Source organism: Heterodontus francisci, chromosome 40 (assembly GCF_036365525.1).
Source record: "Heterodontus francisci isolate sHetFra1 chromosome 40, sHetFra1.hap1, whole genome shotgun sequence".
NCBI lineage: Eukaryota > Metazoa > Chordata > Chondrichthyes > Heterodontiformes > Heterodontidae > Heterodontus > Heterodontus francisci.
In genome coordinates, this window is record NC_090410.1 from 13,579,316 (window position 1) to 13,607,152 (window position 27,837).

General features: G+C 42.3%; 1 protein-coding gene across 2 annotated transcripts in view; it reads left to right on the forward strand.

The window, feature by feature from the left end:
• LOC137353106 (heterogeneous nuclear ribonucleoprotein L-like) overlaps positions 1–10,930 on the forward strand; it is a 52,683-nt gene extending 41,753 nt beyond the window's left edge. For both annotated transcript variants that reach the window (XM_068019100.1, XM_068019099.1), the window contains exons 13-14: positions 8,349–8,444; positions 10,544–10,930. In XM_068019100.1, the coding sequence (XP_067875201.1) occupies positions 8,349–8,444; positions 10,544–10,590 (143 nt within the window). In that variant the 3' untranslated portion in view covers positions 10,591–10,930. The remainder of the gene's footprint in view (positions 1–8,348; positions 8,445–10,543) is intronic.
• Positions 10,931–27,837: the final 16,907 nt, after the last annotated feature.

Below are 27,837 nucleotides of genomic sequence, written 5' to 3' on the forward strand. Positions count from 1 at the left end.
CCTCGCTAGGTACTGCAGAGGAGTGTCTGCCTCAAATATGTGTTTTAGTCTGAGAGTGGGACTTGAACCTACACCTAACTCTGAGGCAAAAGTGCCAGTCGATGGAGAATGAATGCCTAGAAGTGATTTCAAGGCTGAAATCTTGCTGGAGTGGTTCAACAAATATGAAAGAGCAAAGCTCTTAATATTTGTACCTCATCTAAACTAAGATCACTGCAGAATTACTCCTTTGTAGTAAGTAGTTTATGATGTATATTCTGTTATGGGGTGAGGGGCTATTTGCCAACAGTGTTTACTAACTTAAATTACTTCTAAAACCAAAAGCAATCTTCAAATGTTTTATAATGCCAGCAGAATTCGAGGGAATTACAGCTTTGATAGTATTGCTGGGTGTTTATTGTAGTGAGCTGGCCGTTTGACATTTCAAGCTATTTTATCAGATTGTTGGGCCTTGCCTTTTGTGCAGATGTGTTGAAATAGTTAGGTGTGGTTGTTGCACTGTTTGACTTGTATTTATACTGAGAATGCAGCATTGCATCCCTGGCTTACAGCTCCAATACTGTAGAAACCTCATTTATTTTGCTGGGCGTTTTCTACAGCTTTCTGGCTTCAGTACCTTTCCTGATGGTTGGGGAATATCCATACAAGCAGCCATTTTGCTTGTAGTGTGGAGTCAATGTATGTCCTTCATCTACTTAGTCCAGTAGTGACCGCAATAGTGTCTACTTCTGGTGATTGCATCAGGTAAAGTTGCAGTAGGTTTGCTATCAACAGAAGTCTGCGGTGTAAGCTTTTTACTGGGATTTGGGAGGCATTAGCTCGGCTACCCATTCCTAAAAGCATTGGATACTCTGTTTCCTGTCACAATTTTGTGTAATTTCAATATGCCTTTTTATTTTGAATACTTGGCGATATATCATAGTTGAAAACACTCCTAGCACTTGGTTCCCACTGACTGCTCTTGCTGGCGAGAATGTTTGCCAGTGACTTTAACCAAGAGTTCAGTGTGTTTTTATAGCTGCCTTTTTTGATTGGCTTAATGCAGGAGTGAGGGACAGTAATATGTAGGCTTCTGATACGCAGTGCAACTCCGTGCAAGCTTGTGTATTCGTTGAGGTGAGTTTTTAAAAATTGGTGTTGCTGGCGTTAGTGAATTCAGCAAGTTTACTCCAGGTTTGCAACTGAAATCCACGAGCTGGGAGTCTGCACTTGAACCCTCTTCAAAAAAAAAAGTATAAAAGCAGCCGGTGACCACAAAGAAACGCAACATTGTAAACAACCTCTGGATTTCTGTGCTTAATCCAGATGAAAATATAATTGCTTTATTTTGTGCTGATAGTTAATTTTGCCAAAATAAATCATAGCTGCTATTATGTAGATTAAAATTTCATTCCAAAACTACTTGTATTTTGGCAGCTAATGGCTGGGAGGTCAATATGACGTCATGCGTATTTTGGCTTGGAGTTGAGCAGCATCATGTCGGCTTGATGCAATTCAGAATGTAAAAATAGCCTAATATTGGTTTCTCAATCTTGGCCAGAAATGGACACACACCAATCCTTAATTTACTGCCCAATCATTTCAATTATAGTTCATTTAGACTGGGGCCAGTAGAGTACACTTCATGTCATTGGTAGCAATGAATTAATAGGGAGATTCTGCACATCCAAAAATTAGTCCAGTACCAGATCCATCTCTTTATTGAGTATATACACACTATTGACTTTCCCAGTGGAAGGCTGAATGTTTGCACCAAGTAGGTTGCTGTTTGGAATGGATTGGTAGCATTCACTAGTAAAATCTACTTTTCCTGTTTATCAACTCCAGTGAGACTATGATCTTTCGTATTAGATGAGGGACCACATGCCTCCAGTGACTCAATGATCCTGAGTTAATGTCTAGAGAGTAGAGACTGACCATTATTTTTTCACCACTTGCCAGTCTTAACCTTATTTTTCTTGTTTTTGCTTTTGTACAGATCTGTTGATTATTCTGCCATCAGCACCCTCTCTGGATTCATGCTTTGTCTTTTGCTACAACTATTCAGCACTCCATTAGCATTCTGTTCCATAAGATGTGTCATTTAATCTCTTTCCGCCACCCCCCATCATATCACAATCCTTCCTTCCTTCTTGTTCTTGCCCCACCGCCCACTCCCCACTTTCACTTGCTCAAAGACTGTTACATTTCTAACTTTTGCCAGTTCTGATGAAGGATCACAGACCTGAAACGTTAATTCTGTTTCTCTCTACACATGCTGTCAGACCTGCTGAGTATTTCCAGCACTTTCTGTTCTCATTTCAGAGTTCCAGCAACCGCAGTATTTAGCTCTTCTTCTGGCCTTTACCCATATGTGAGCATCTCCCCCAGTCATACTTACTAATCCTGTTGCGATGTCCTTTTAGCTCCTTTTCCTTCATCTAAAGATTTACAAGGATGATCCCAGAATTGAGGTTATAATTATCAGGAAAGACTGAGCAGGCTGGGCGCTTTTCTGTAGAAAAGAAAAGGCTGAGGAATAATCAATAGAGATCTTCAAAATTGAGGGGGTTTAATGGGATAGATGTGAGAAAATGTTTCTACTTGTGGGGCTGTCCAAAACACACTCCATAAATATAAGAGTCATGAATGAATCCAAAAAAGAAACTGGGAGAGATTTCTATACCCAGAGAATGGTTAGAATGTGGAACATGCTACCTCAAGGATTAATTGAAGTGAATAACATAGATGTATTTTAGGGGCAGCTAGGTAAGTACATGTGCGATAAAAGAATAGGATATGCTGATACGGTTAGATGAAGTAGTGAGTGAGAAGGCTTGAGTAGAGCATAAACACTGGCATGGGATATTTGGGCCAAATTGCCTGTTTCTGTGCTATAAATTCGATGTAAAATTTCACTGGACGTTGAGATCATGAAAAAAATTACTTGTCTAATCATGAATGTTTATATATTTACTGACTCCGGCAATGAAATTCACAGTCTCGCAAATGTGTATGAAGAAGTTTCTCTAGCTCTTGTAATATTTTTTAATATATTTAATCTTTTATCATGTCATGTCTTAGTAACTTGATTGAGTTTTTTGAGGAAGTAACAAAGGAGGATTGATGAAGGTAGTAATGTGGATGTAGTCCACATGGATTTTAGTAAGGCATTTGACAAACTTCCACATGGCAGACTGGTCAGTAAAATGAAAGCCCATGGGATGCAGGGGAATGTGGTGGGTTGGATCCAAAATTGGCTCAGTGACCGGAAACAAAGGGTAGTCGTCGACAGTAGTTTTTTGCGAATGGAAAGTGGTTTCCAATGGTGTTCTACAGGGCTCTGTTGGGTCCCTTGCTGTTTGTGGTATATATTAATGATTTGGACTTAAATGTGGGAGGCATGATTGGGAAATTTTCTGATGACACAAAGTGAAGAGGATAGCTGTAGACTCCAGAACGATATCAATGGTTTGAGTGAGTGGGTGCAAAAATGGCAAATGGAATTCAATCCAGAAAAGTGTGAGGTGATGCATTTGGGGAGGGCAAACAAAGCAAGGAATACACAATAAATGGGAGGATATTGAGAGGGGTAGAAGAAGTGAGAGACCTTGCATTGCCTGTCCACAGGTCCCTGAAGATGGCACGACAGGTAGATAGAGTGGTGAAGATGGCATATGGAATGCTTTCCTTTGTTGGACGAGGTATAGAATGCAAAAGCAGGGATGTAATGCTGGAACTGTATACAATGCTGGTTAGGCCACAGCTGGAGTATTGCATACAGTTCTGGTGACCGCATTACAGAAAGGACATAATTGCTCTGGAGAGAGTACAGAGGAGATTTACAAGAATGTTGCCAGGGCTAGAAAGTTGCAGCAGAGGAAGGATTGGATAGGCTCTGGTTAGAACAAAGAACAAAGATAATTACAGCACAGGAACAGGCCCTTCGGCCCTCCAAGCCTGGTTGTTTTCCTTAGAACAGAGGAGGCTGGTGGGTGACTTAATTGAGGTGTACAAAATTATGAGGGGCCTAGATAGAGTATACAGGAAGGACCTGTTTCCCCTAGCGGAGAGATCAATTACCAATGGGCACAGATTTAAGACGATTGGTAGAGGGATTAGAAAGGACATGAGGAAAAACTTTTTCACCCAGAGGATGGTGGGCATCTGGAATTCACCGTCAGGTACGGTGATGAAGGCAGAAACCCTCAATTCTTTTAAAAGATACCTGGACATGCACCTGAAGTGCTGTAACCTGCAAGGCTATAGACCAAGTGCTGGAAGGTTGGAATAGATTGGGCGGCTAGTATTTTTTTCCGGCCGGCACGGACATGATGGGTTGAATGGCCGTCTCCTGTGCCGTAATTTTTCTGTGGTTCTATCTATGGCCTCTTGTTCGAGATCCATCTACTACTGGAAAATGCTAAAATGCTGGAAATACTCAGCAGGTCTGGCAGAATTAATGTTTATCTCTCCAAAGATGCTGTCAGACTGCTGAGTATTTCCAGCATATTCTGTTTTTATTTCAAATTTCCAGTATCTGCAGTATTTTGCATTTGTATTACTGCTATCTACACTGGCCTGTCATTTTAAACACTAGAAAGACTAGAACTCGTGATGAAAGCCCAATTTTTCAAGACTGTCTTTTGTACTTGCATTTTCTCCTACCAGGCAGCATCCTAGTAAATCTGCCACCTATGTGAATTGTCTCATTCACTCATGAAAGGTCTTAGATCAGAAATAATGATCGTGCTTAGAGGAAGAGGGACTCTGCTAACTGATCTCAGAGATCTATCTGGCAGTTTGTTTACTGAGTGCAGTCTGGCTGTGTCAAGCCAATGATTGTGAGGGATGTTAAGATTGCAGGGGTGGGTCAAGAAGGAAACCAACCCTGCTCGCATTGCAGAGCAGATTCTGTAATAGCCAGTGAGTTGAAAATATGTTTCTGCATTTTAAACTCTCTCTGTTCTGTTGAGCACCACCTTTCTTATAAATCTGCTTTTTCTCGCCTTCATTTCGGCAGGCACGGAATGTTTAAGGCGCGAGTTTTTTCTGTCTATCTCCGGCAAGTCACTTGGTGTTCATGCTGTTTGGTGTGGATTGAAACCACCTATGTCGATACACCTGTCTTCAAGTGTGCTGTTGGTTACATTTGAGTTTTATTCCAGTAATGCTGTCGGTGACAAACTATGAATAAAGATGGACTGTTAGCAGCTCCTGCCTTCCTTGCTATAACACTACATGGTTGCCTCCTAATTCCTCCTCTCTCTCGCCCCCCTCTTCCGGCCCAGCGTTGTCCACACCTGTGCACTTTGCATCAGGATTCCCCAGATAGTCTTATGGAATGGAGAACAGTAGCAGGTTTGTTTGGGTACACTGTAACTGTCCTGCTATCATCCCAGCTGAGATTAGCTAACTCAGCAAAAACCAGGAATTGAACTTGGATTTATGTCTCAGCGGCATGCTTTTTAACAAATGAGCCATTGGGCAGTCTCTGTTTTATGTGAGCTTTGATTTTGGTGGTGAACAGCGGTTGTCAAATCAGACTATTCAAAATTTTTAAAATATCAGTAGGCTCCAAACCGGCATCTCGTGCACAGAGCTCTTCAGTGTTTGTAGTAGAAAGTCTGTGTGGCATCCCTCCAACTACTGTTTGAGACTGATCAGAACCAGACCTACATTGCAGGCTGTTTTGCTGACAATTCAGAACGGGTGAATGCTGCTTTTAAAAAGAGGGGATGGGACATGATCTGCTGTTAGGTTTAAAAGCAGCAAACAGCAGATCATGTCCCATCCCCTCTTTTTAAAAGCAGCATTCACCCTTTCTCTCCTAAACGCAATTACACTTGCTTTGATTCAGTCTGTGTATCTGATGCTGGCTGTCTACTCGACTATAGAGGGCATCACTCCAGATCTTCATTTCCCCTCTTGACATCCATGCGAGTGCTGTCCAGAAGAGTTCACTGGCAACAGAATCTTAATTTCTACGCTGCTCAAGCCAGAGGCACTAAGGCTAAAAGCTCTTCTGTCTACACTAGCTGAGACCACTTAACTCACCATAGCCTAGGATTTGATCTGGATACTCCACTCCCAAAAAATGACTCTTGTAAATCTTGGCCAGCTATTAGTTTATCGTAATTTATGTTCCTAAAGGAATAACTACACTTTTAACTCAGCATAAAAGGGAGAGGTTGTTCCTGTGTGGGGGAGAAACTTATTTAACCATGAAGAAAAATTGGCTAATGTGAGGAAGGAAAAGTAATTGGCACAACTGACGTGGCAATTGCTGAAGTATTCTGTTAATGTTTGTTCCTGACACACTCAACCTGGAATAAATTCCCAAATGCTATATTTCTGTGTGGTTATTAGTGTTCACCACAGTACTGCATTGTAAGTGCTACGATAAAGGAAAACCTTCATTTTAAACTAAAATTGCTGCCCATATTAGCTGCTTGTAATAGAACAGAAAATGCTGGAAAAAGCTCCATGTCTGGCATCGCCTGTGTGCGCGTGCATGTGGGAGGGAGGATGAGCATTTCGGGTTGATAACCTTTCATCAGAACTGGAGGAAGTTAATTTTTAAGCAGGGTGGGAGAGAGGAAAGAACAAATGAGGAAGGTCTGTGATAGGGTAGAGAGTAGGAGTGATTAAATAACAAAAGGGATGATGATCCAAGGCAAAAAGGGGTGGTAATGGTTCAGAGGATGTAGAAGGTGGTTGTAGCAGAAGTGGAGGGAAGCATGGAAAATCTGGCAGAGGAAAAGGCTTCCATACCTAAGTGGATGGACCTCGGGTTAGACCATCTCACTGGCTGTTCTGCCCCAAATACCAGCTAGCACCACCTGAATTCCCAGCAGCACTGGTGCAGTCATCCCCCATTACCAGCACCTGCAGTCTGAGAAAATGGGAGTGGTGATTAAATTATTAAACTTTGTGAAGGCCAGAAGGGTGTAAAATGCCTAGCAGAAAGATGGATCCTGTTCTACTAAGTTGCGTTGAGCATCACTGGAACGATACGAGGCAGAGATCAGAGTGGGATGGAGAATTAAAGAATTGGAGTCACGTTTGCAAACTGAACAGAGATGTTCAGCAAAGTGGTCACCCAACCTGCGTTTCATTTTCCCAAGGTAGAGGAGACCACATTTGTGAGCAGTGACTAAGTACGTGAGTAGTATGCCAAGTTGGAAGTACAAGTAAATTGTTTCACCTGGAAGGAGTTTTTGAGGTCCTGAACGGAGGGAAGGGAGAAGGTAAAATTGCAGGTGCATTTCTTGCACTTGCATGAGCAGGGGAATGGGTGATGAAAGAGTGATCCAGGGTGTCTCAGAGCAAACTGTCCCTTTGCATTGCTAAAAGGGGAGGGGAAGATGTTTTTGGTAGTTTTATGATGGAGGCTGCTGGGTGAAAGGTGACCCTGTCCTCCTCCTTGGGGGGGGGGGGGGGGGGCGGCAAGAGAGATGGGGTGCAGTGGGGGGGGGGGGGGGGGGGAGAGAAGAAAGTGGCGGGTGGTGTGATGGGGAAGCCTAGGAAATAGGACAGACACTGTTGAAGACCTTGTGAACCACAGTGTAAGGGAATCCTCAGCTGAGGAAATAACACACATTTTGGAAGTACTGGTATGGAAGGGGGCATTGTCTGAATAGATGTGACTGGGAAACTGGGAGAATAGAATCCTTACAAAAAACGAGGAAGTGTGAGCAAGTTATTTGTGGGAGTCAGTGGCTCATAGTAGACATTGGTGGACTGTCTATCCCCATAAATGGTGGTAGAGAAGTCGAGGAAAGGGTGAATCTGAGATGGAGCGTATGAAGACAAGGGAGGGGTGGAAATTAGAAGCAAAGTTCATGAAATTTTCTAGTTCGGTGCTAAAGTATGAAATGGCACAGACAGTCACCAGCGTACCAGAAAAGAGGTCATGGAGGAATCCGGAGTCAGACTATGTCCTATAAAAAGGCAGGCAAAGTCAGAACCCATACAGTTCCCATAGATAGTTGAGCATTATTTCCTTTTTCTCTCATTTTTCATTTTAATTGAATTCCAAGCACAATTTAACCCTAAAGCTTGGAAATTGCCTAATTTTGAGAGAATTCAGTTGTGATATTTCAAGGCTGCTGACCACTTACATAGAGCCCATAACTGAGTATTAAATAATTAGCTGATTTGCTGCTTTATGCAGAGGTATATTTAGAGTGCTACTATTTGTTTGGATTACAGAAACTTTTTTAAAATCAGAAGGTTCCTGTTTGGGTGCGTTTTTTTTTATGCTATACTTTTTTTTTCTTCCTACAAGCTGCCAAAAATGGAGTTTAGATCTAACCAATTCACGCTGAAATAGTTAATGTTACCTCTCCCAAATTCTCATTTTGTAGGTGAGAAGAGTTCTTCCGGCCTCCTGGAATATGAATCGAAGAGTGATGCTTTTGAGGCATTGGTTATGCTTAATCACTATAGGCTAAAGAATCCAGGTATGTTATTTTTAATGAAATGTAACACTGGTACAGTGGTACTTAACCTAAAGGATTCTGAACTTTGCAAATATTGTTTGAGACATATCGCTGCTTATTAGAAAATCTGTTGAAGTATAGCATCCAAAACATTGGGTTAACAACCTATTTCCTATTTTTTTCCCCTTGACTTAGATAATCTACTGAATGCAGGCAGTGGAGAGCGGGAGGGTTTATTGGTATTTAAGCTCAAACAAAAAGTAGAAGCACTAAAAAGGCACAAAAAAGATTTACAACAATTATACCAGAACTCAGATGTTGCAACTATCAGGAAAGGCTGGGGCTCCTTTCTGCAACAAAGAGAAGGCTGAGGGGTGACATTCCAAGTCTTTACAACTATGAAGAGATTTGATAGGGTAGATGTAGAGAAGATGTTTCCACTTGTTGGGGAGTCCAAAACTAGGTCATAAATATCAGTTATTTAATAGGGAATTCAGGAGAAACTACTTCCTGCCGAAACTCGAATGGTTAGAATGTGGAACTTGCTACTGCTTGAGTAAATAAGTTGAATAATATAGATATTTTTAAAGGGAAGCTAGGGAGGTACAAGGGAAAAAAGAAATGATATGCTGATGGGGTTAGAGTGAGAGAAGCTCGTGTGCAACAGCATGAGTCAGTTGGGTCAAATGGCCTGTTCTATGCTGTAAATTTTATGTAGAATTTCACAAAGTTGATTAGGCCATGAAATTTACCATACATTACAGACTGTCCTTGAAAGCTGTACAATCATGTTTTCTCTTTTATTCTCAACTAATGCTGAATTTGGTTCCTTTCTGTATCTAAGCTTGCATTTGGGAAATGGTCACGAGTAGTATTTTGGGGTGTGGGTGTGTTTGAAGGGCCTGGTGGTACCCATGGAATGTACTCTAGTGTATTAGTCAGTGTCTTCAGGAGAGTAACCTGATAAAGAATCAAAACTCCCTGGCTCGGGCAGAGCACTGAGACTGCACTGATACTTAGCATTAGTGTGCCAGTGAGAGATGGAGTTTGAAGTCTCAGCCAACTTGGTTACTAACCTGAGTCTCAACAAGCTTGATTTATTGCAAAGGGGATGGAGTATAAAAGTAGGGAAGTCTTGCTACAGCTGTACAGGGCATTGGTGAGACCACACCTTGAGTGGTGCATAGAGTTTTGGTCTCCTTATTTAAGGAGGGATGTACTTGCATTTCAGAGAAGGGTCACTAGGTAGATTCATGGGATTCAGGGTTTGAGAAAAGGTTGTGCAGGCTGGGCCTATATTCATTGGAGTTTAGAAGAATGAGAACTGATCTTATTGAAACATACAAGCTTCTGAGGGGGCTTGACAGGGTACATGCTGAGAGAATATTTTTCCATGTCGGGAAATCTACAACTATAGGACATAGTTTCAGAATGAGGTGTTGCCCGTTTAAGATTGAGATATGGAGGAATTTCTTCTGAGGGTCGTAAATCTTTGAAATTCTCCACCCCAGAGATCTATGGAGGCTGAGTCATTGAATATATTCAAGGCTGAGAGAAACAGATTTTGAACTAAAAGGAGTCGAGGGTTAAGGGGAACAGGCAAGAAAGCGGAGTTGAGGCCATGATCTTATTGAATGATAGAGCAGGCTTGAGGGGCTGTATGGCCTATTCCTGCTTCTATTTCTTCTGTTATGATGCAGCACAGAGGCTGTAGCATCTTGATTGTGGTGGAGAGGGAAAAATAGATCAGAGGTCTTGGTGTTAATGCTTTAGAAGCCAGCTGGAGGGGGTGGTTAGCAGTTTAGCAATGAGCCCTGTGCCTGAATACTTGGCTGCAAAGATATCTGTCAAACCAGACAGCTAAGAGTGTAGGGAAAAAGGTAGCCAAAAATCTCATTTGTGTTGGAATTTCAGGCATGAACTTGTTTCCAGCCAATCTGCTGTGTTGGCCCACTATCTTAGATGCTCTAACTAGGTAACTGTTAAAGACTTCAGTAATGTATTCACACTTAGATGCCTTGTTACAGAACAGGGCATCAGTTAGATTTGATGGCCACCTTGTCTACTAATGCTGAATCTGTATCTTTTTTTCCTTTGAATTTTCTGATAAATTTAAACAGATGGGCCTGACCTGTTCACACTGAAGCTGTGTTTCTCCACTGCCTAACAAGATCCTGAGCTGGGAACAGACACAACAAGGCTGATCATTGCTTTTGATGTATCTGGTTTTGTTTCAGGTGTTTTTTTGCTTTTGTTTTCTTTTAAATGCTGTAACGTGTGGTGACCCATGAAATGGAATTTGTATGTTTTCCAGTGCCAGGGCAATATTTTTTAGCTTTCCCAAGAATGAATGTTTAGTGAAATGTGGAATGTGCCAGTGTTAGCGGTTAGTATATACAAGCAACTGTTTGGACTTGTTTAATTATTGGAAGATTCCTGCACTGCATAAAACTGTACACTATTTGTGTAACAGCTACAAAGTATTAATAAAAACAATTCTTTTAGTCTTTGTGAATCCTTGTAATGTTTGTTCAAAGTACCTTAATAGTATTTGTACATAACCTTGGCAACAGCCCACTCAGCACAAGTGTACCCCTTTCTTGGAAAAGCAGGACAGTAGAAATCTGTAAGAGAAAAGACGAATTATGACTTTGGATTCAAGCCTTTTCATTAGAACTGAAGGTTGAAAGATAAAAGGCATTTTGTGAGGTTAGACTAAATGGTGTAAGAAAAGTGTAGGGGAGAGCACCTGATACACCAGTCACAGAGGAGGGTGAATAGGCTATAGATGACAAACGATCAATCAGACGGGGAAGACAGATAATGTAAGTAAAAGAATTGAAAGAGAAAGAAACAAGCTCCAAATAAAACCAGTCTGAAATTAAACTGCATGTGAAACCCAGTATATCTGTCAAGTGCAAGAAGGTTTTCATGAAGGTTCTCCACCTCAGGTGTCCACCTTCTCCCTGGAAGCCAAAAAGGCCCACCCCACATCTCAAGCATCTGCTGCTGAGAAAATGGAGGACATAGCCAATGTTACAACAGTCAGTAGTCAGACCAAAGAGCAGCAGAGTATCAAATGGAAAGGTGAGATGCTTCTCCTGATGTTTGTGTTGAACTTTGTTGGGACAGTGTATGAGACCAAAGATGGTGGGGACAGAGTGGGAATGAAAGGTGATTGAAAGTGGCAAGTGCAGCAAATCAAGATCACATTTGCAGAGACAACAATGGTGTTTGGCCAAGTGGTCACTCAGTCTGTATTTGGCCTCCCCGATGTGGACGTATCCACAGCTTGAACAATAAATTCAGTACCAAATTAGAGGAAATATTAATGACCGCAATTGTTGACAACGCGATCGGTAGGTGGCGCTGTTTTGGCACATGCGCAGATACAGCATGTGCCTGGTAAGCCGGACCGCAGCGCATGCGCAGGGGGCATGAGGCCGTCTGCGCATGTGCGCATCGCGGCGCATCCTGATGACGTGTCCGATGAAGTAGCGTTGTCATGAATTACTTTGAATATTAATTACTGTCTCAAGTAGAGTGTTTGCTAGACTGGATGATGGTCTGGGAAGGGGTGAATAGACACATGTTAAATTTTCTGCTGCTTGGAAGGTGCCAGTGACTGGGAGAGCATAGATAACATGGGGAGAGGAATATGTGCTTGGATTATGTTATAGTTGGTGGAAAAAGCTTGTTTTTTTTTTTTATTCGCTCGTGGGATGTGGGTGCTGCTGGCTAAGCCAGCATTTATTGCCCATCCCTAATTGCTCTTGAACTGTGTCCATTTCAGAGGGCATTTAAGAGTCCACCACATTGCTGTGGGTCACATATAGGCCAGACCAGATAAGGATGGCAGATTTCTTTCCCTAAAGGGCATTCGTGAACCAGATGGGTTTTTACAACAATCTACAGTGGTTCATGGTTACCATTAGATTAGTTTTTTAATTCCAGATTTATTAATTGAATTCAAATTTCACTATCTGCCATGGTGGCATTTGAAACCATGTCCCCAGAGCATTAACCTGGGCCTCTGGTTACTGGCCTAGTGTCATTACCACTATGCCACCGTCTCCCTGGTAAAGTAAAAGTAGAAGCAAGAGGGATCCTGATTGCGGTGATGGTATGAGGTTGGAAGAGAGACACAGGAACTTGGATGGACACTCCCTTGGGTGCTGTTGACCAGTTGAGAGGAAACCGCACTGCGAAGATGGATGACCTTTCAGAAACTCTGGTGTAGGAAATGGTGCCATCAAAGAAAGGGTAATTGGAAGACGGAAATGGAATCCTTATAAGGGCAGAGTGGGGAAGAAGCATAATCAGGTAGTTGTGGGAATTGATACGTCTGTAATAGATATAGAGAAAAGGCCAAGGGACGAGTTGGAGATGGGTTGTGTGAAGGATGGGTGGAATTTCAAAGTATAGTTAATCCCCAGAACCGAGCAGGAAGAATCATGTAATTGAGGAAAAGGTTTGGGGAGGTGTCTGAGTATTCTATTGCTTCCTTTGATTTGTTTTTTTTTCCTGATTTTATTGTTGAGTTCCTGTCATTTCTACCAGTTTCTTCTCTCCTCCCCCCCCCCCCCCCCCGTTAATAGTTTATTTACAGCCCTTGTTATCCTTTCTGTTCTCACCTTGGTCTTGCCTGGCTCAGGTGCAGCCTATCCCAATGGTACAGCTTCTTTCTTTCCCAATAATGTCCTATGAAAAGGAACCCTGCTTTCCCCACCACTCCTTTAGCCACACGGTGACTTTGCTAATCTTTGTTCCAATGCCAGTTTGCATGTGGCTCTGGTAATAATTTAAGTGGTGTATCCCTTTACCCAAGTTCCCTCACCATGTCTCCAAGTTTTGTATTTTTTTTTAAAAAAAGGATCTTTTTTTGGGATTGGTATTTGCTGTGGCTGGGTTGATGACCGTCAGACTCATGTTAATTCATGTGGGTTCAAGCCTCACGCCAGAGACTTGAACACACACATCTAAGTTGATACTCCCAGTGCAGTACTGAGGGAGTGCTGCACTGTCTGAGGTGCTGTCATTCAGATAAAATGCTAAGACCCCATCCGTCCCCTCGAGGTAAAAGATCCCGTGGCACTATTTTGAAGAGCTGGTGTTCTGGCCAATATTTATCCCTCAACCAACAACAAAACAGATTATCTGGCCATTATCGATGATTTTTGTAGGAGCCTATTTGCACAAATTCGCCACTATAAGTCCTACAACAGTGGGAACAGTGTGCTTATTTGTAAAGTGCTTTGGGACATCTTGAGAGCGTGCAAGTCGCTATATAAATGCAGGTTTTGTGTTGACTAGCCAGGACTCAAGTCTCTGCCATGAGAATTGTACAAATCAGCAAGGAATGATATCCAAAGAGAATGCACGCACATTGGTCTACACTTCCTTATTGACCATAATTGCCTTGATATAGCTATGGTTTTAAAGGAAAGTCCAGTTTAGTTGTATTTTGGTACTCCAGGACAAGTTGACCCTCCTGCCTGTTCTGGTCTTTAGGGTATGATGTGCACAGAATAAAAGTATATTTGACCCGACCACGAGGCTCCAAAAAATGGTTATGCTCCATTGAATTCATGATTCAGTAACCCAATCCAAATGCCTAAATGTGGGGAGCTCTGTCCAAGATGGTTATCCGGTCGGGGATAAGGAGTTAACACCTGGAGTATTTGCAGCTACATAAATAATCGCATACCTCAGGAAGCAGTGGAGAGCAACTATACCCAGAGGCCTTCATAATTGGTCATCTGTTTGAAGTGAGTCTCATTGGTTTGTCTCGCCATAAGGACTATTCCCCCTTCACTTGTATGCATTATATGAATGGAAGAGCGTGCTGCAGGACTAAGGACTAACGACAAATCTATTATCACAGTATTACATACCTGAGAACTGCCCACCACACATTCTTCTTCGCTCTGAAAGGTGGTATAGGTAACCCTCTTTTAAATGAGTGATAAAATGTTGGAGAATAAAATCATACCCAAATCCCTTTTTTCTTTTCCAAGGATAGCTGTCCCTGTGAAATAAATAAATTTCCACCCTCTGGCTTTTTTTTTTAGTTTAGAGATACAGCACTGAAACAGGCCCTTTGGCCCACCGAGTCTGTGCCGACCATCAACCACCCATTTATACTAATCCTACACTAATTCCATATTCCTACCCGTCCCTATGTTTCCCTACCACCTACCTATGCTAGGGGCAATTGCTAATGGCCAATTTACCTATCAACCTGCAAGTCTTTGGCTTGTGGGAGGAAACCGGAGCACCCGGAGGAAACTCGCGCAGACACAGGGAGAACTTGCAAACTCCACACAGGCAGTACCCAGAATTGAACCCGGGTCGCTGGAGCTGTGAGGCTGCGGTGCTCGCCACTGTGCCGCCCCTAAGCATTTACTAAGCATTGGATTGCCTCACTTTAGCCGTTGTTAACTGCAGTTTTGCTAATCAATGTGTTAAACTCTTTGTATAAGTGTTTTTGGCCTACGTGTGGAAATCTCCGAGTAACCAATTTGATGCTGTACAGGGTCTTTTTCACCTGAGCATTTGCTAAGGCTCAAGCATTTTTGTTCAGGTGTGAAATCTACCTCATCGGGTGCTGATGCTCAAACTTTGCCATGCTTATAACTTAGCCACCACAAATCCTATGCAATAAACTGGTAGAAGCTCTTGAGTAATGGAAACACCACATCCAATGAAGAAGGTTTTTTCTCTGCTGCTAAGGTGAAGGTAATTGCGAAGCTGAATGGACCTAAAGATTCCCAGAGTGAAATCACTACAGTTTTGTATATCTCAGCCTTTTAAAAAGATGTGTTGTGCTGTACTATAATGTATATATTGTGATGAAGCAAATAACAAATGCATTCAGTTATCCATAAGAACTGTGACTTTCACAGTACTGTTAAATATAATCTAGTTTGTTACCTTAACCTAATTTAGTACAACAATCAAATAATTGCTTGGCAAAATCATTAAGGCTTAAACTAATAGATTTATTTCGGAGTAAGGTAATTACATACAAACCAACAGTACAGCGCTTTAAGTATTACTTCCAAAATATAAAGCTTCGGTATTCTTTCCAGGAACTTTTTATTGATTGCCTTTGATGAGACGTGGATGATCTACCCTTACTTTGCCAAGTCCATGTGAGGTGGCTATGTGAAGTAGGAAACTAAAGATTACAGGAAAACCCCAAGCCTATTTGATTGCTGATGGAAAAGGAAAACATAATTGCGCAGAACAAGATTACTGTAGAATTTCAGCTGGCATCAAAATCCTTTGATTTGTCATGCTGCTTGTCCAATACCCAGTATTGGATGAACAAATATTTTCTCCCAATTAAATATTGGGAAGACTGAAGCCATTGTTCTCTGTCCCTTCCACAAATTATATTCCCTCATCACAGACTCCATCCTTCTCCCTGGTCACTGTCTGAGGCTGAACCAAACAGTTCGCAACCTTGGTGTACTACTTGACCCCGAGATAAGCTTCTGACCACCTACTGGCTCCATCACTACTACTTCTGCAACGTTGCCTGTCTCCGCCCCAGCCTCAGCACTGAATCTCTAATCCTTGCCTTTGTTACCTCTAGACTAGACTATTGCCATTCTGGCCTCTTGCTGATCGCTGATTTTCTTCACTCCACCATTGGCAGCTGTGTGTTCAGCTGCTTTGGTTGTACCCTCTGGAATTCTGTCCGTATACCTCACTGCCTCTCAATCTCTCTCTCCTCTGTTAGGGAACTCCTTCGAACATACCTCGTTGATCAAGCTTTTGGCCACCTGTCCGAATATCTCCTTTTGTGGCTTGGTGTCAAATTTTGTCTGATAATGCTCCCGTGAAGTGCCTTGGGACATTTTACTATGTTAAAGATGCTCTATAAATGCAAGTTGTTGAAATGATCCCTCCACTGTCAGTCAGTGGGAAGAATTACAGATAAAGCTTTTATTTGATTATTTTTTGTAGGCAAGATAAAATCTCAAGCTTTTGAACCCATTCACATGGAGTTTCCATTGTGCTCACCTGTACCTCCTGCATCGATGCACAGCTAGCAAAGCAATATGTGTCATGATGGGTTGATATGAAGTGATTTATGACTTGAACCCCATATAGGGACTAAACCAAATCAGGAGTACATCTCTGTGAATCTCCCTTAATTAAGTTCGAACCAGACAAATTCCTATAGACACTTATTTGGCACCAAAGAATTGAACTAGTTTTCCCTCAAAGAAAGAAAACTAACAGAGAATATTGCCATAAAAACAAGAAATGCTGGAACCACTCAGCAGGTCTGGCAGCATCTGTGAAAAGAGAAGCAGAGTTAACGTTTCGGGTCAGTGACCCTTCTTCGGAACTGACAAATATTAGAAAAGTCACAGGTTATAAGCAAGTGAGGTGGGGGTGGGGCAAGAGATAACAAAGGAGGTCTAGATTGGACCAGGCCACATAGCTGACCAAAAGGTCACGGAGCAAAGGCAAACAATATGTTAATGGTGTGTTGAAAGACAAAGCATTAGTACAGATTAGGTGTTAATACATTGAATATTGAACAGCAGCAAGTGCAAACCTGAAAAAAAAACAGTGGGTAAGTAAACTGAACAAATTAAGATGAAATGAAATAAATGCAAAAAAAAGATTGTGAAGAAAAAATAACTAAAAATGACTATCTCTGACACTTCCCTTCCCTTCCTCGATTTCCCCTCACTGTGGTTGACAGGGCCCTCAACCGTGTCTGGCCCATTCCCCGCACCTCTACCCTCACCCCTTCCCCTCCCTCCCAGAACCGTGACAGGGTTCCCCTTGTCCTCACTTTTCACCCCATCAGCCTCCATATCCAAAGGATCAACCTCCGCCATTTCTGCCACCTCCAGCGTGATGCCACTACCAGTCGCATCTTCCCCTCCCTTCCCCTGTCAGCATTCCGAAGGGATCGTTCCCTCTGCGACACCCTGGTCCACTCCTCCATTACCCCCACCACCTCGTCCCCGTCTCATGGCACCTTCCCCTGCAATCGCAGGAGGTGTAAGACCTCCCCATTTACCTCCTCTCTCCTCACTATCCCAGGCCCCAAACACTCCTTTCAGGTGAAGCAGCGATTTACTTGTACTTATTTCAATGTAGTATACTGTATTCGCTGCTCACAGTGTGGTCTCCTCTACATTGGGGAGACCAAGCACAGACTGGGTGACCGCTTTGCGGAACATCTCCGCTCAGTCCGCAAGTAGGACCCTGAGCTTCCGGTTGCTTGCCATTTCAACACTCTCCCCTGCTCTCATGCTCACATCTCTGTCCTGGGATTGCTGCAGTGTTCCAGTGAACATCAACGCAAGCTCGAGGAACAGCATCTCATCTACAGATTAGGCACACTACAGCCTGCCGGACTGAACATTGAGTTCAATAATTTCAGAGCATAACAGCCCCCCATTTTACTTTCATTTTTAGTTATTTTTTCTTCCTTTTTTTTTTACATTCTTTTTTACATTTTTCACAACCTTTTTTTTGCATTTATTTCATTTCATCTTAATTTGTTCAGTTTGCTTACCCACTTTTTTTTTCAGGTTTGCACTTGCTGCTGTATAATATTCAATGTATTTACACCTAATCTGTACTAATGCTTTGTCTTTCAACACACCATTAACATATTGTTTGCCTTTGCTCCGTGACCTTTTGGTTAGCTATGTGGCCTGGTCCAATCTAGACCTCCTTTGTTATCTCTTGCCCCACCCCCACCTCACTTGCTTATAACCTGTGACTTTTCTAATATTTGTCAGTTCCGATGAAGGGTCACTGACCCGAAACGTTAACTCTGCTCTTTTCACAGATGCTGCCAGACCTGCTGAGTGGTTCCAGCATTTCTTGTTTTTATTTCAGATTTCCAGCATCCGCAGTATTTTGCTTTTATTTTCGAGAATATTGCCATCTTTTGGATAGCCTAATTTTTTTATAATTATGGCTAAGTCATAAATATCCCAGATATTATAACGGTCTGGGAAACTCTCTTCAATATCTATCTCTCCACTTAGAGACAAAGAGGGGGTTCTTGTAGTTGTATAGAGAATGCTATTTAATAAAGATTTGAACATGCAATACACTTAAGTGGATGTATATCACAATATCAAATATTACGAAGACATGTAACATAATCTTATTTCTAAAATAGAATCCAAAAGTTTAACCTTGCTGATGTTGCCGCAAAACATCTTAGAATATCCATCAAATTTTAAAGTAAACTTTTACCTTAAATTTTCTATGTAAGCCATAGGGTAAGAAGTATTGATGAGGAACTCAACACTTCTAATTATTGCTTCAGACAACCTCATGTTTATACTGTTTCTAAGGTATCATCCGACCTTTTAGCATATAGGTGTTATCTTTCTGTGTGTTTTTCCTGCTTATAAAATCCATATTTAGTAGTTTCATTAACTAACATCTTGACTTAATGTTTTGCTGGAATTCCTCTGCTCTTAAAGTTGAGTTTTTATCTGGTCAAAATGTTTAGTATTGGCTTTACTTGACATCTGTTTTTGTAAGCACTTTTCTAATTTATTATTTTATTATCTATAATCGTCTTTTAATGATGTATACGAACATATGAATTAGGAGCAGGAGTAGGCCACTCGGCCCTTCGAGCCTGCTCCACCATTCAATAAGTTCATGGTTGAACTGATTACTCCACATTTCCACCTACCCCTGATAACCTTCCACCCCTTCCTTATCAAGAATCTATCTACCTCTGCCGTAAAATATTCAAAGACTCTGCTTCCACCGTCTTTTAAGGAAGAGAATTCCAAAGACTCACGATCCTCGTGAGAAAAAATTTCTCCTCATCTCTGTCTTAAATGGGCGACCCCTTATTTTTAAACAGTGACCCCCCTCGTTCTAGATTCTCCCACAAGGGGAAACATCCTTTCCACATCCACCCTGTCGAGACCCCTCAGGATCTTATATGTTTCAATCAAGTCGCCTCTTACTCTTCTAAATTCCAGCAGATACAAGTCTAGCCTGTCCAATCTTTCCTCGTAAGACAGTCCGCCCATTCCAGGTATTAAGAACAAAGAACAAAGAAAATTACAGCACAGGAACAGGCCCTTCGGCCCTCCAAGCCTACGCCGATCCAAATCCTCTATCTAAACCTGTCGCCTATTTTCTAAGGGTCTGTATCTCTTTACTTCCTGCCCATTCATGTATCTGTCTAGATGCATCTTAAAAGACGCTATCGTGCCCGCGACTACCACCTCCACTGGCAATGCGTTCCAGGCACCCACCACCCTCTGCGTAAAGAACTTTCCACGCATATCCCCCCTAAACTTTTCCCCTTTCACTTTGAACTCGTGTCCCCTTGTAATTGAATCCCCCACTCTGGGAAAAAGCTTCTTGCTATCCACCCTGTCTATACCTCTCATGATTTTGTACACCTCAGTCAGGTCCCCCCTCAACCTCCGTCTTTCTAATGAAAATAATCCTAATCTACTCAACCTCTCTTCATAGCTAGCGCCCTCCATACCAGGCAACATCCTGGTGAACCTCCTCTGCACCCTCTCCAAAGCATCCACATCCTTTTGGTAATGTGGCGACCAGAACTGCACGCAGTATTCCAAATGTGGCCGAACCAAAGTCCTATACAACTGTAACATGACCTGCCAACTCTTGTACTCAATACCCCGTCCGATGAAGGAAAGCATGCCGTATGCCTTCTTGACCACTCTATTGACCTGCGTTGCCACCTTCAGGGAACAATGGACCTGAACACCCAAATCTCTCTGTACATCAATTTTCCCCAGGACTTTTCCATTTACTGTATAGTTCACTCTTGAATTGGATCTTCCAAAATGCATCACCTCGCATTTACCCTGATTGAACTCCATCTGCCATTTCTCTGCCCAACTCTCCAGTCTATCTATATTCTGCTGTATTCTCTGACAGTCCCCTTCACTATCTGCTACTCCACCAATCTTAGTGTCGTCTGCAAACTTGCTAATCAGACCACCTATACTTTCCTCCAAATCATTTATGTATATTAGTCTAGGAAACCTTCTCTGTACTGCCTCCAACACATTTACATCCTTAAGGAGACCAGTACTATATACAGTACTCCAGATGTGGTCTCACCAATGCCCTGTATAGCTGAAGCATTACCTCCCTACTTGTGTATTCAATTCCCCTCGCGATAAATGATAACATTCTATTAGATTTCCTTATTACTTGCATGCTAACCTTTTGCGATTCATGCACTGGGATACCCGGATCCTTCTGCATCTTAGAGCTCTGCAATCTCTCACCACTTAGATAATATGCTTTTTTATTCTTCCTGCCAAAGTGGACAATTTCACACTTTCCCACATTATACTCCATTTGCCAGGTCTTTGCCCACTCACTTAACCTATCTAAATCCCTTGTAGCCTCCACATGTCCTCTTCACAACTTACTTTCCTACCCATCTTTGTGTCATCAGCAAATTTAGCAACCATATCTTCGGTCCCTTCATCTAAGTTATTTATATAAATTGTAAGAAGTTGAGGCCCCAGCACAGATCCCTGTGGCACACCACTCATTACATCTTGCCAACCAGAAAATGACCCATTTATGCCTACTCTCTATTTCCTGTTAGCTAGCCAATCTTCTATCCATGCCAATGTTACCCCCTACACTATAAGCTTTTATTTTCTGCAATAACCTTTGATGTGGCACCTTATCAAATGCTTTCTGCAAATCTAAGTACAATACATCCACCAGTTCCCCTTTATCCACAGCACATGTAACTCCCTCAAAGAACTCCAATAAATTGGTTAAACATGATTTACCTTTCACAAAACCATGTTGACTCTGCCTGATTACCTTGAATTTTTCTAAATGCCCTTCTATAACGTCTTTAATAATAGCTTCTAACATTTTCCCTAAGACAGATGTCAAGCTAATTGGCCTGTAGTTTCCTGCATTCTGTCTCCCTCTCTTTTTGAATAAAGGAGTTACATTTGCTATTTTCCAATCTAACAGAACCTTCCCCGAATCTAGGGAATTTTGGAAAATTAAAACTAACGCATCACCTATCTCACTAGCCACTTCTTTTAAGACCCTAGGATGACATCCATCAGGACCCGGGGACCTGTCAGCCCACAGCTCCAATAGTTTGTTCAGTACTACTTCCCTGGTGATTGTTATTTTCTTGAGTTCCTCCCTCCCTTCCATTAGACTTACAGCTATTTCTGGGATGTTACTTATATCTCGATAGTGAAGACCAAATATCTATAGAAACTCTTACTATCTGCCTTTATATTTCTAGCTAGCTTTCTTTCGTACTCTAATTTTACCTTCCTTATCAATACTTTAATCATTCTTTGCTGTTTTTTATATTCTGTTCAATCTTCTGACCTGCCTTCCATCTTTGTGCAATTATACGCTTTTTCTTTAATTTTGATACTATCTTTAATTGTTTTAGTTAACCACGGATGGCGGGTCCCACCCTTGGAATATTTCTTTCTTGTTGAAATGTATCTATTCTGTGTATTCTGAAATATCCCCTTAAATGTCTGCCACTGCATCTCTATTGACCTATCCCTTAACTTGATTTGCCAGTTCACTTTAGCTAGCTCTGCTTTCATGTCCTCATAATTGCCCTTATTTAAGTTTAAAATACTAGTCTTGGACCCACTCTTCTCTCCCTCAAACTAAATGTAAAATTGAATCATATTATGACCGCTGCTACCTAGGGGTGCCTTAACCATGAGGTCATTAATTAATCCTATCTCGTTGCACAATACCAGGTCTAGTGTAGCCTGCTCTCCGGTTGGCTCCAGAACGTATTGTTCCAAGAAATTATCCCGAAAACATTCTATGTACTCCTCATCTAGGCTATCTCTGCCCATCTGATTTTTCCAGTCTATACGTAGGTTAAAATCCCCCATAATTATCGCTGTACCTTTCTGACAAGCTGCCATTATTTCTTCCTTTATACCCCATCCGACAATGTGGTTAATGTTAGGTGGCCCGTACACCACTCCCACAAGTGACTTCTTGCCTTTATGATTTCTCATCTCAACCCAAACTGCTTCTACATCCTAGTCTCCTGAACTTAGGTCAAGCCTCTCTATTGCACTAATACCATCATTAATTAACAGAGCTACCCCTCAACCTTTTCCTAGCTTCCTGTCCTTCCTAAATGCCATGTACCCTTCAATATTCAGGTCCCAATCTATGTTGTCCTGCAGCCATGTATCTGTAACGGCTATCAGATCATATTTATTTCTATTTGTGCTCTCATTTCATCTGTTTTGTTTCGAATGCTACGTGCATTCAGATACAGAGCCTTTAGTTTTGTCCTTTTTATTATTTTTGTAAACTCTAGCCTTATCTGCTGATTTACTCTTAGATTTGTACACTCTGTCCCTTCCTGTCAGTCTTTATCATTTCCCATATTAATACCTTTCTCTCTTGCCTTGTCTCGACTCTTTGATTCACCATATCTCCCAAATTTGATCCTTGCCCCCACTATTCAGCTTAAAACCCTTGTTATGCAGCATGCTAGAAACCTGCCCCAGCACGGTTCAGGTGTAGACCGTAGCAATGGTACAGCCACCACTTCCACCACTGGTGCCAGTGCCCCATGAACTGGAACCCACTTCTACCACATCAGTCTTTGAGCCACGCATTAATTTCTCTAAGTTCCGAAGAAGGGTCACTGACCCGAAACGTTAACTCTGCTTCTCTCTCCACAGATGCTGCCAGACCTGCTGAGTATTTCCAGCATTTCTTGTTTTTATTTCAGATTTCCAGCATCCGCAGTATTTTGCTTTTATATTAATTTCTCTAATCTTATCTGCCCTATGCCAATTTGCACGTGGTTCAGGTAATAATCCAGAGATTATTACCTTTCAGGTTCTGCTTCTTAGTTTGGCACCTCGTTCCTCATACTGACTATGCAGAACCTCTTTCCTTGTCCTGCCTATGTCATTGGTACCTACATGGACCATGACGACTGGATCCTCCCCCTCCCACTGTAAGTTCCTCTCCAGCCCTGAGCAAATGTCCCGAACCCTGGCACCGGGCAGGCAACACAGCTGTCCGGACTCTCACCCTTTGCCGCGGAGAACAGTGTCAATCCCCCTAACTATACTGTCCCCTACTACCACTACATTCCTTTTTTCTCCCTCCACTTGAATGGCTTCCTGTACCATGGTGCCATGGTCAGGTTGTTCATCCACCCTGCAGCCCCCACTCTTATCCAAACAAGCTGAAAGAACCTCAAACCTGTTGGACAATCGCAAAGGCTGAGCATCCTGCATTCCTGCCCTCTGGGTCCCCTTACCTCCCTCAGCTGCAGCCACACTCTCCTGTCCCTAACCACTGACCAAATCAGAAAACCCTATCCTAAGGGGTGTGACCACCTCCTGGTCCAAAATGTCCAGGTAACTTTCCCCCTCCCTGATGTATCGCAGTGTCTGCAGTTCGGACTCCAGTTCAATGACTCTGAGCCGAAGCTCTTCAAGCTGCAAATACTTACTGCAGATGTATTTGCCCTGGATCACACTGGCATCCAGGAGCTTCCACATGCTGCAGCCATGACACATCACCTGTCCTGCCATCCTTAATGTGTTTTAATTAACTACTTAATTGTTTTATTAAATTATTTTTTTTATATATATTTTATTAAGCTTACCACTAGTTCCTTTATTATTTTAAACGTTAGGATTAGAATGGACCTTAATTACTTACTAGACACTCACCAAAAAGGTAGCTTATTCCCAAACCAATCACCTACCTGCTTGCCTGTGATGTTTGATGCTATGTTTGATTTAAATTAAATCAAATTAAAAGCTTACCTGTATTCTCCCTGCTCTCACTGTTGATTGTGACGTCACTCAGCTGTCACTTTTCGAATTTTCCCTGCTCCGCTCCTGCTGCTCCCGCCGTGCTCCTCTCTCTCTCTCCGCTCCTGCCGTGCTCCTCTCTCTCTCTCCGCTCCCGCCGTGCTCCTCTCTCTCTCCGCTCCCGCCGTGCTCCTCTCTCTCTCGCTGTGTCTCTGTCTCCAGTTTGCGACTCTGGGCTTTTGGAGCGCTTTTTAAACCTCTGCTCCTGCCGTGCTCTCTTTGTGGGTCAATCTGCCTACATTTACCAACACCATCAATTAATGAAATTTACGGTTACCTTTTACTGATGTCACACAGGATGTTTCAATGTGTGTTTATCCTCCAATTCCCTGGCAACAGAAACACTGCCATGGATTTTCCAAACTTAAAAGGTGTTTCTGGTTCACATTCTATTGTAACAGGGACCTTGAAAGACCTTAATAAAAGCAAAATACTGCAGATACTGGAAATCTGAAATAAAAACAAGAAATGCTGGAAATACTCAGCAAGTCTGCCTGCATCTGTGGAGAGAGAAGCAGAGTTAATGTTTCAGGTCAGTGACCCTTCATCAGAACTGACAAATATTAGAAATGTAACAGGTTTTAAGCAAATAAAGTGGGGGTGGGGCAAGAGATAACAAAAGGGAAGGTGTTGACAGAACAAGGTCACAGACTCTGCTGAGTATTTCCAGCATTCCTTGTTTTTATTACCTTGAAAGACCTTGTAATTTTTAACTCTCTTCTTAAAGGGGAATGTCAGTGAGTCTTGAAGACTGACCATTTATTCAATCTCTAATTCTAAATGGTATAATAAATTAACTATTTAAATTCTACCTAAATAAGCCTATTATACCTATATTCCATCACAGATAAAAACAGAAAAATTCTGGAAATACTCAGCAAGTCAGGCAGCATCTGAGACGAGAGATGCAACAGTTAACATTTCGGGTCAATGACCTTCCATCCGAGCTGGTAGAAGTTAGAGATCGAGAGATCTTCAGAATTCTCTATCCCAGAGGTCTGTGGATGCCCAGTTGTTATGTTCAAGACTGAAATCGATAGATTTCTGGGCGCTAGGAATCAAGGGTTATGGAGATAAGAGCATGGTGGTGCAGGTTTGAGTGGTCATATGGCCTTCTTGTGCACCTATCTTGTATTCTTATTAACAGCTTATAAGTAATTTGACAGGGAAAAGGGGGAAAGAAATGTCTGTGATAGGCTGAAGTGATTAAATGACAAAAGGAATGATGGGGGAAATGCAAAAGTGGGTGGTAACGGGACAGATTAGAAAAACAAAGATGGGTCCAGAGGAGTGGCAAACAGTATCAGTAGAACCATTACCAGCACATTCTGTCTGAGAAAATGGGAGTGGTGGCTATGATCTGAAGTTGTTGAATTCAATGTGGTTATCTGTCATGGGTTATGCAGGCAGATGGGAGAAAAGTTTGGGCATGTTCTCCCCATGCCCAACCATTGTAGGAATTTGAGGCACGGTATTACATAACTGCTCCAGTTTTATTAGCTACCCTCTTTTATCGGGGAATGTTGACAGTAGGCTGATCTGTATGGATGGAACCTGTCATATTGATCTCTGGGAGAGGGCGCAGATCCCCAGTATTTCCCATCTCTGTGGGACCTATAAATATCCACAGGTATTTCATTCATGTTTTATTTGGGAGTGGCTGTACTCTGCTTTTGTTTTTAACTGTGTAGATGAAGTCATGGAAGAGATAGTAAAAGCAAAATACTGCAGATGCTGGAAATCTGAAATAAAAACAAGAAATGCTGGAACCACTCAGCAGGTCTGGCAGCATCTGTGGAAAGAGAAGCAGAGTTAATGTTTCGGGTCAGTTCCAAAGAAGGGTCACTGACCCAAAACGTTAACTCTGCTTCTCTTTCCACAGATGCTGCCAGACCTGCTGAGTGGTTCCAGCATTTCTTGTTTTTATTATGGAAGAGATAGTGTTTGCTGGGAGACACTGGAGGAATGTTTTGCCTGTTGAATGTTATTTTTAGACTGGACAGTATTCGGCCAGCTTATTCACAGCGCCTAGTAAAGATCGATTTTCTAGTGTGTGTCCTTGAATAAAGTAAACCAGAGGGCATTAAAATTTTCGTCAGGAAAAAAAGCACCAGCAATTTTTCTAACATTTGTGCAGGAGACTTCCTACAAATCAAAATTAATGCAATTTTAACAACCGACATAAGCAGCTAGCAGTGAGGTATGAGTGCGAAATGCAGTGTTCAATGATTTGAGAAAGATACTTATTTAATTTTCATGTACCTGACCGCTCAACAGTTGCAGAGCTGCTAATTAAGTGGGCAGCATTTCCGATAACTATAGCAGGCTTTCCATTGTGACCTATAAGACTATGGGCTCTGCTGTCTGTGTGATGTAAACAGGACACCTCAACAGTATATGTCTGCTATTGGAACAGCAAGCTGACATCAAGGCTGGTGTATGCTTCAGTCTATTTTAAGAAATCTAAGGCAGGACCATTTCCTGATAAAAATCTGTAAATTTGCCACGTAAACTGGTACAGTTATCCTGTTTAGTATCCTGTTACCATTTCATTAAATAAATGTCATAATACTGCATGTCCAATCACATGCAAAGCTGATTCTAGGAGTTAAGTAAAATGCAATGGTTAGATTGTCAAATGTTCATTGCCTTTACTGAGTAAACAACATGTTCACTTGAACAGTAAAACACAGCCAGCACACAGTTCTACATTCTGCCTTTCTAAAGTAGGGTTGTGCCTGGGGACTATTTACAACTTTCTCTGGCCAGACTTTTGGTCATATGCCCTAATATATTTATGTAGTTGTGTCATATTTTGTCTAAAAAACGCTCCTTGGCATTTTTTTTAAAGTACAGGCGCACACATAAGTATTAAAGTGAAGTGGAAAAGTCAAAGCTTCCCTCAACTAGTGAAGGTAGAGTTTTGTAAAGACGCAGTAGTTAGCACCGCAGCCTCACAGCTCCAGGGACCCGGGGTTCGATTCTGGGTACTGCCTGTGCGGAGTTTGCAAGTTCTCCCTGTGTCTGCGTGGATTTTCTCCGGGTGCTCTGGTTTCCTCCCACATCCAAAGACTTGCAGGTTGATAGGTAAATTGACCATTATAAATTGCCCCTAGTGTAGTAGGCAGGGAATATGGGATTACTGTAGGGTTAGCATAAATGGGTGGTTGTTGGTCGGCACAGACTCGGTGGGCCGAAGGGCCTGTTTCAGTGCTGTATCTCTAAATAAATAAAACATTCACTGCTACCTTCGGTACAGGGTTAACAGGGGCCTTTGTTATAGATGTACGTTTGTTAGCGTGAGTGACGTGCCGCCTACCAATCAGCATGCAGGAAAAGGCGCCTGTAGCGAAGCCACCAATCAGATGTTAGGGTAGGTGGGTCCTCGTCAGCAGCGCCCAATCAGAGCGAGGCCGAAGTGTGTGCTTTGTTCCCGAGCACCAATGGGAGTGGAGGGTGGTCCGGGCGCGGTGTGCCAATTCACCAATCGGCGCGGACCGGGGCGGGGCTAGGCCGGCCGCGCGCCTATTTATTGCGGGCGC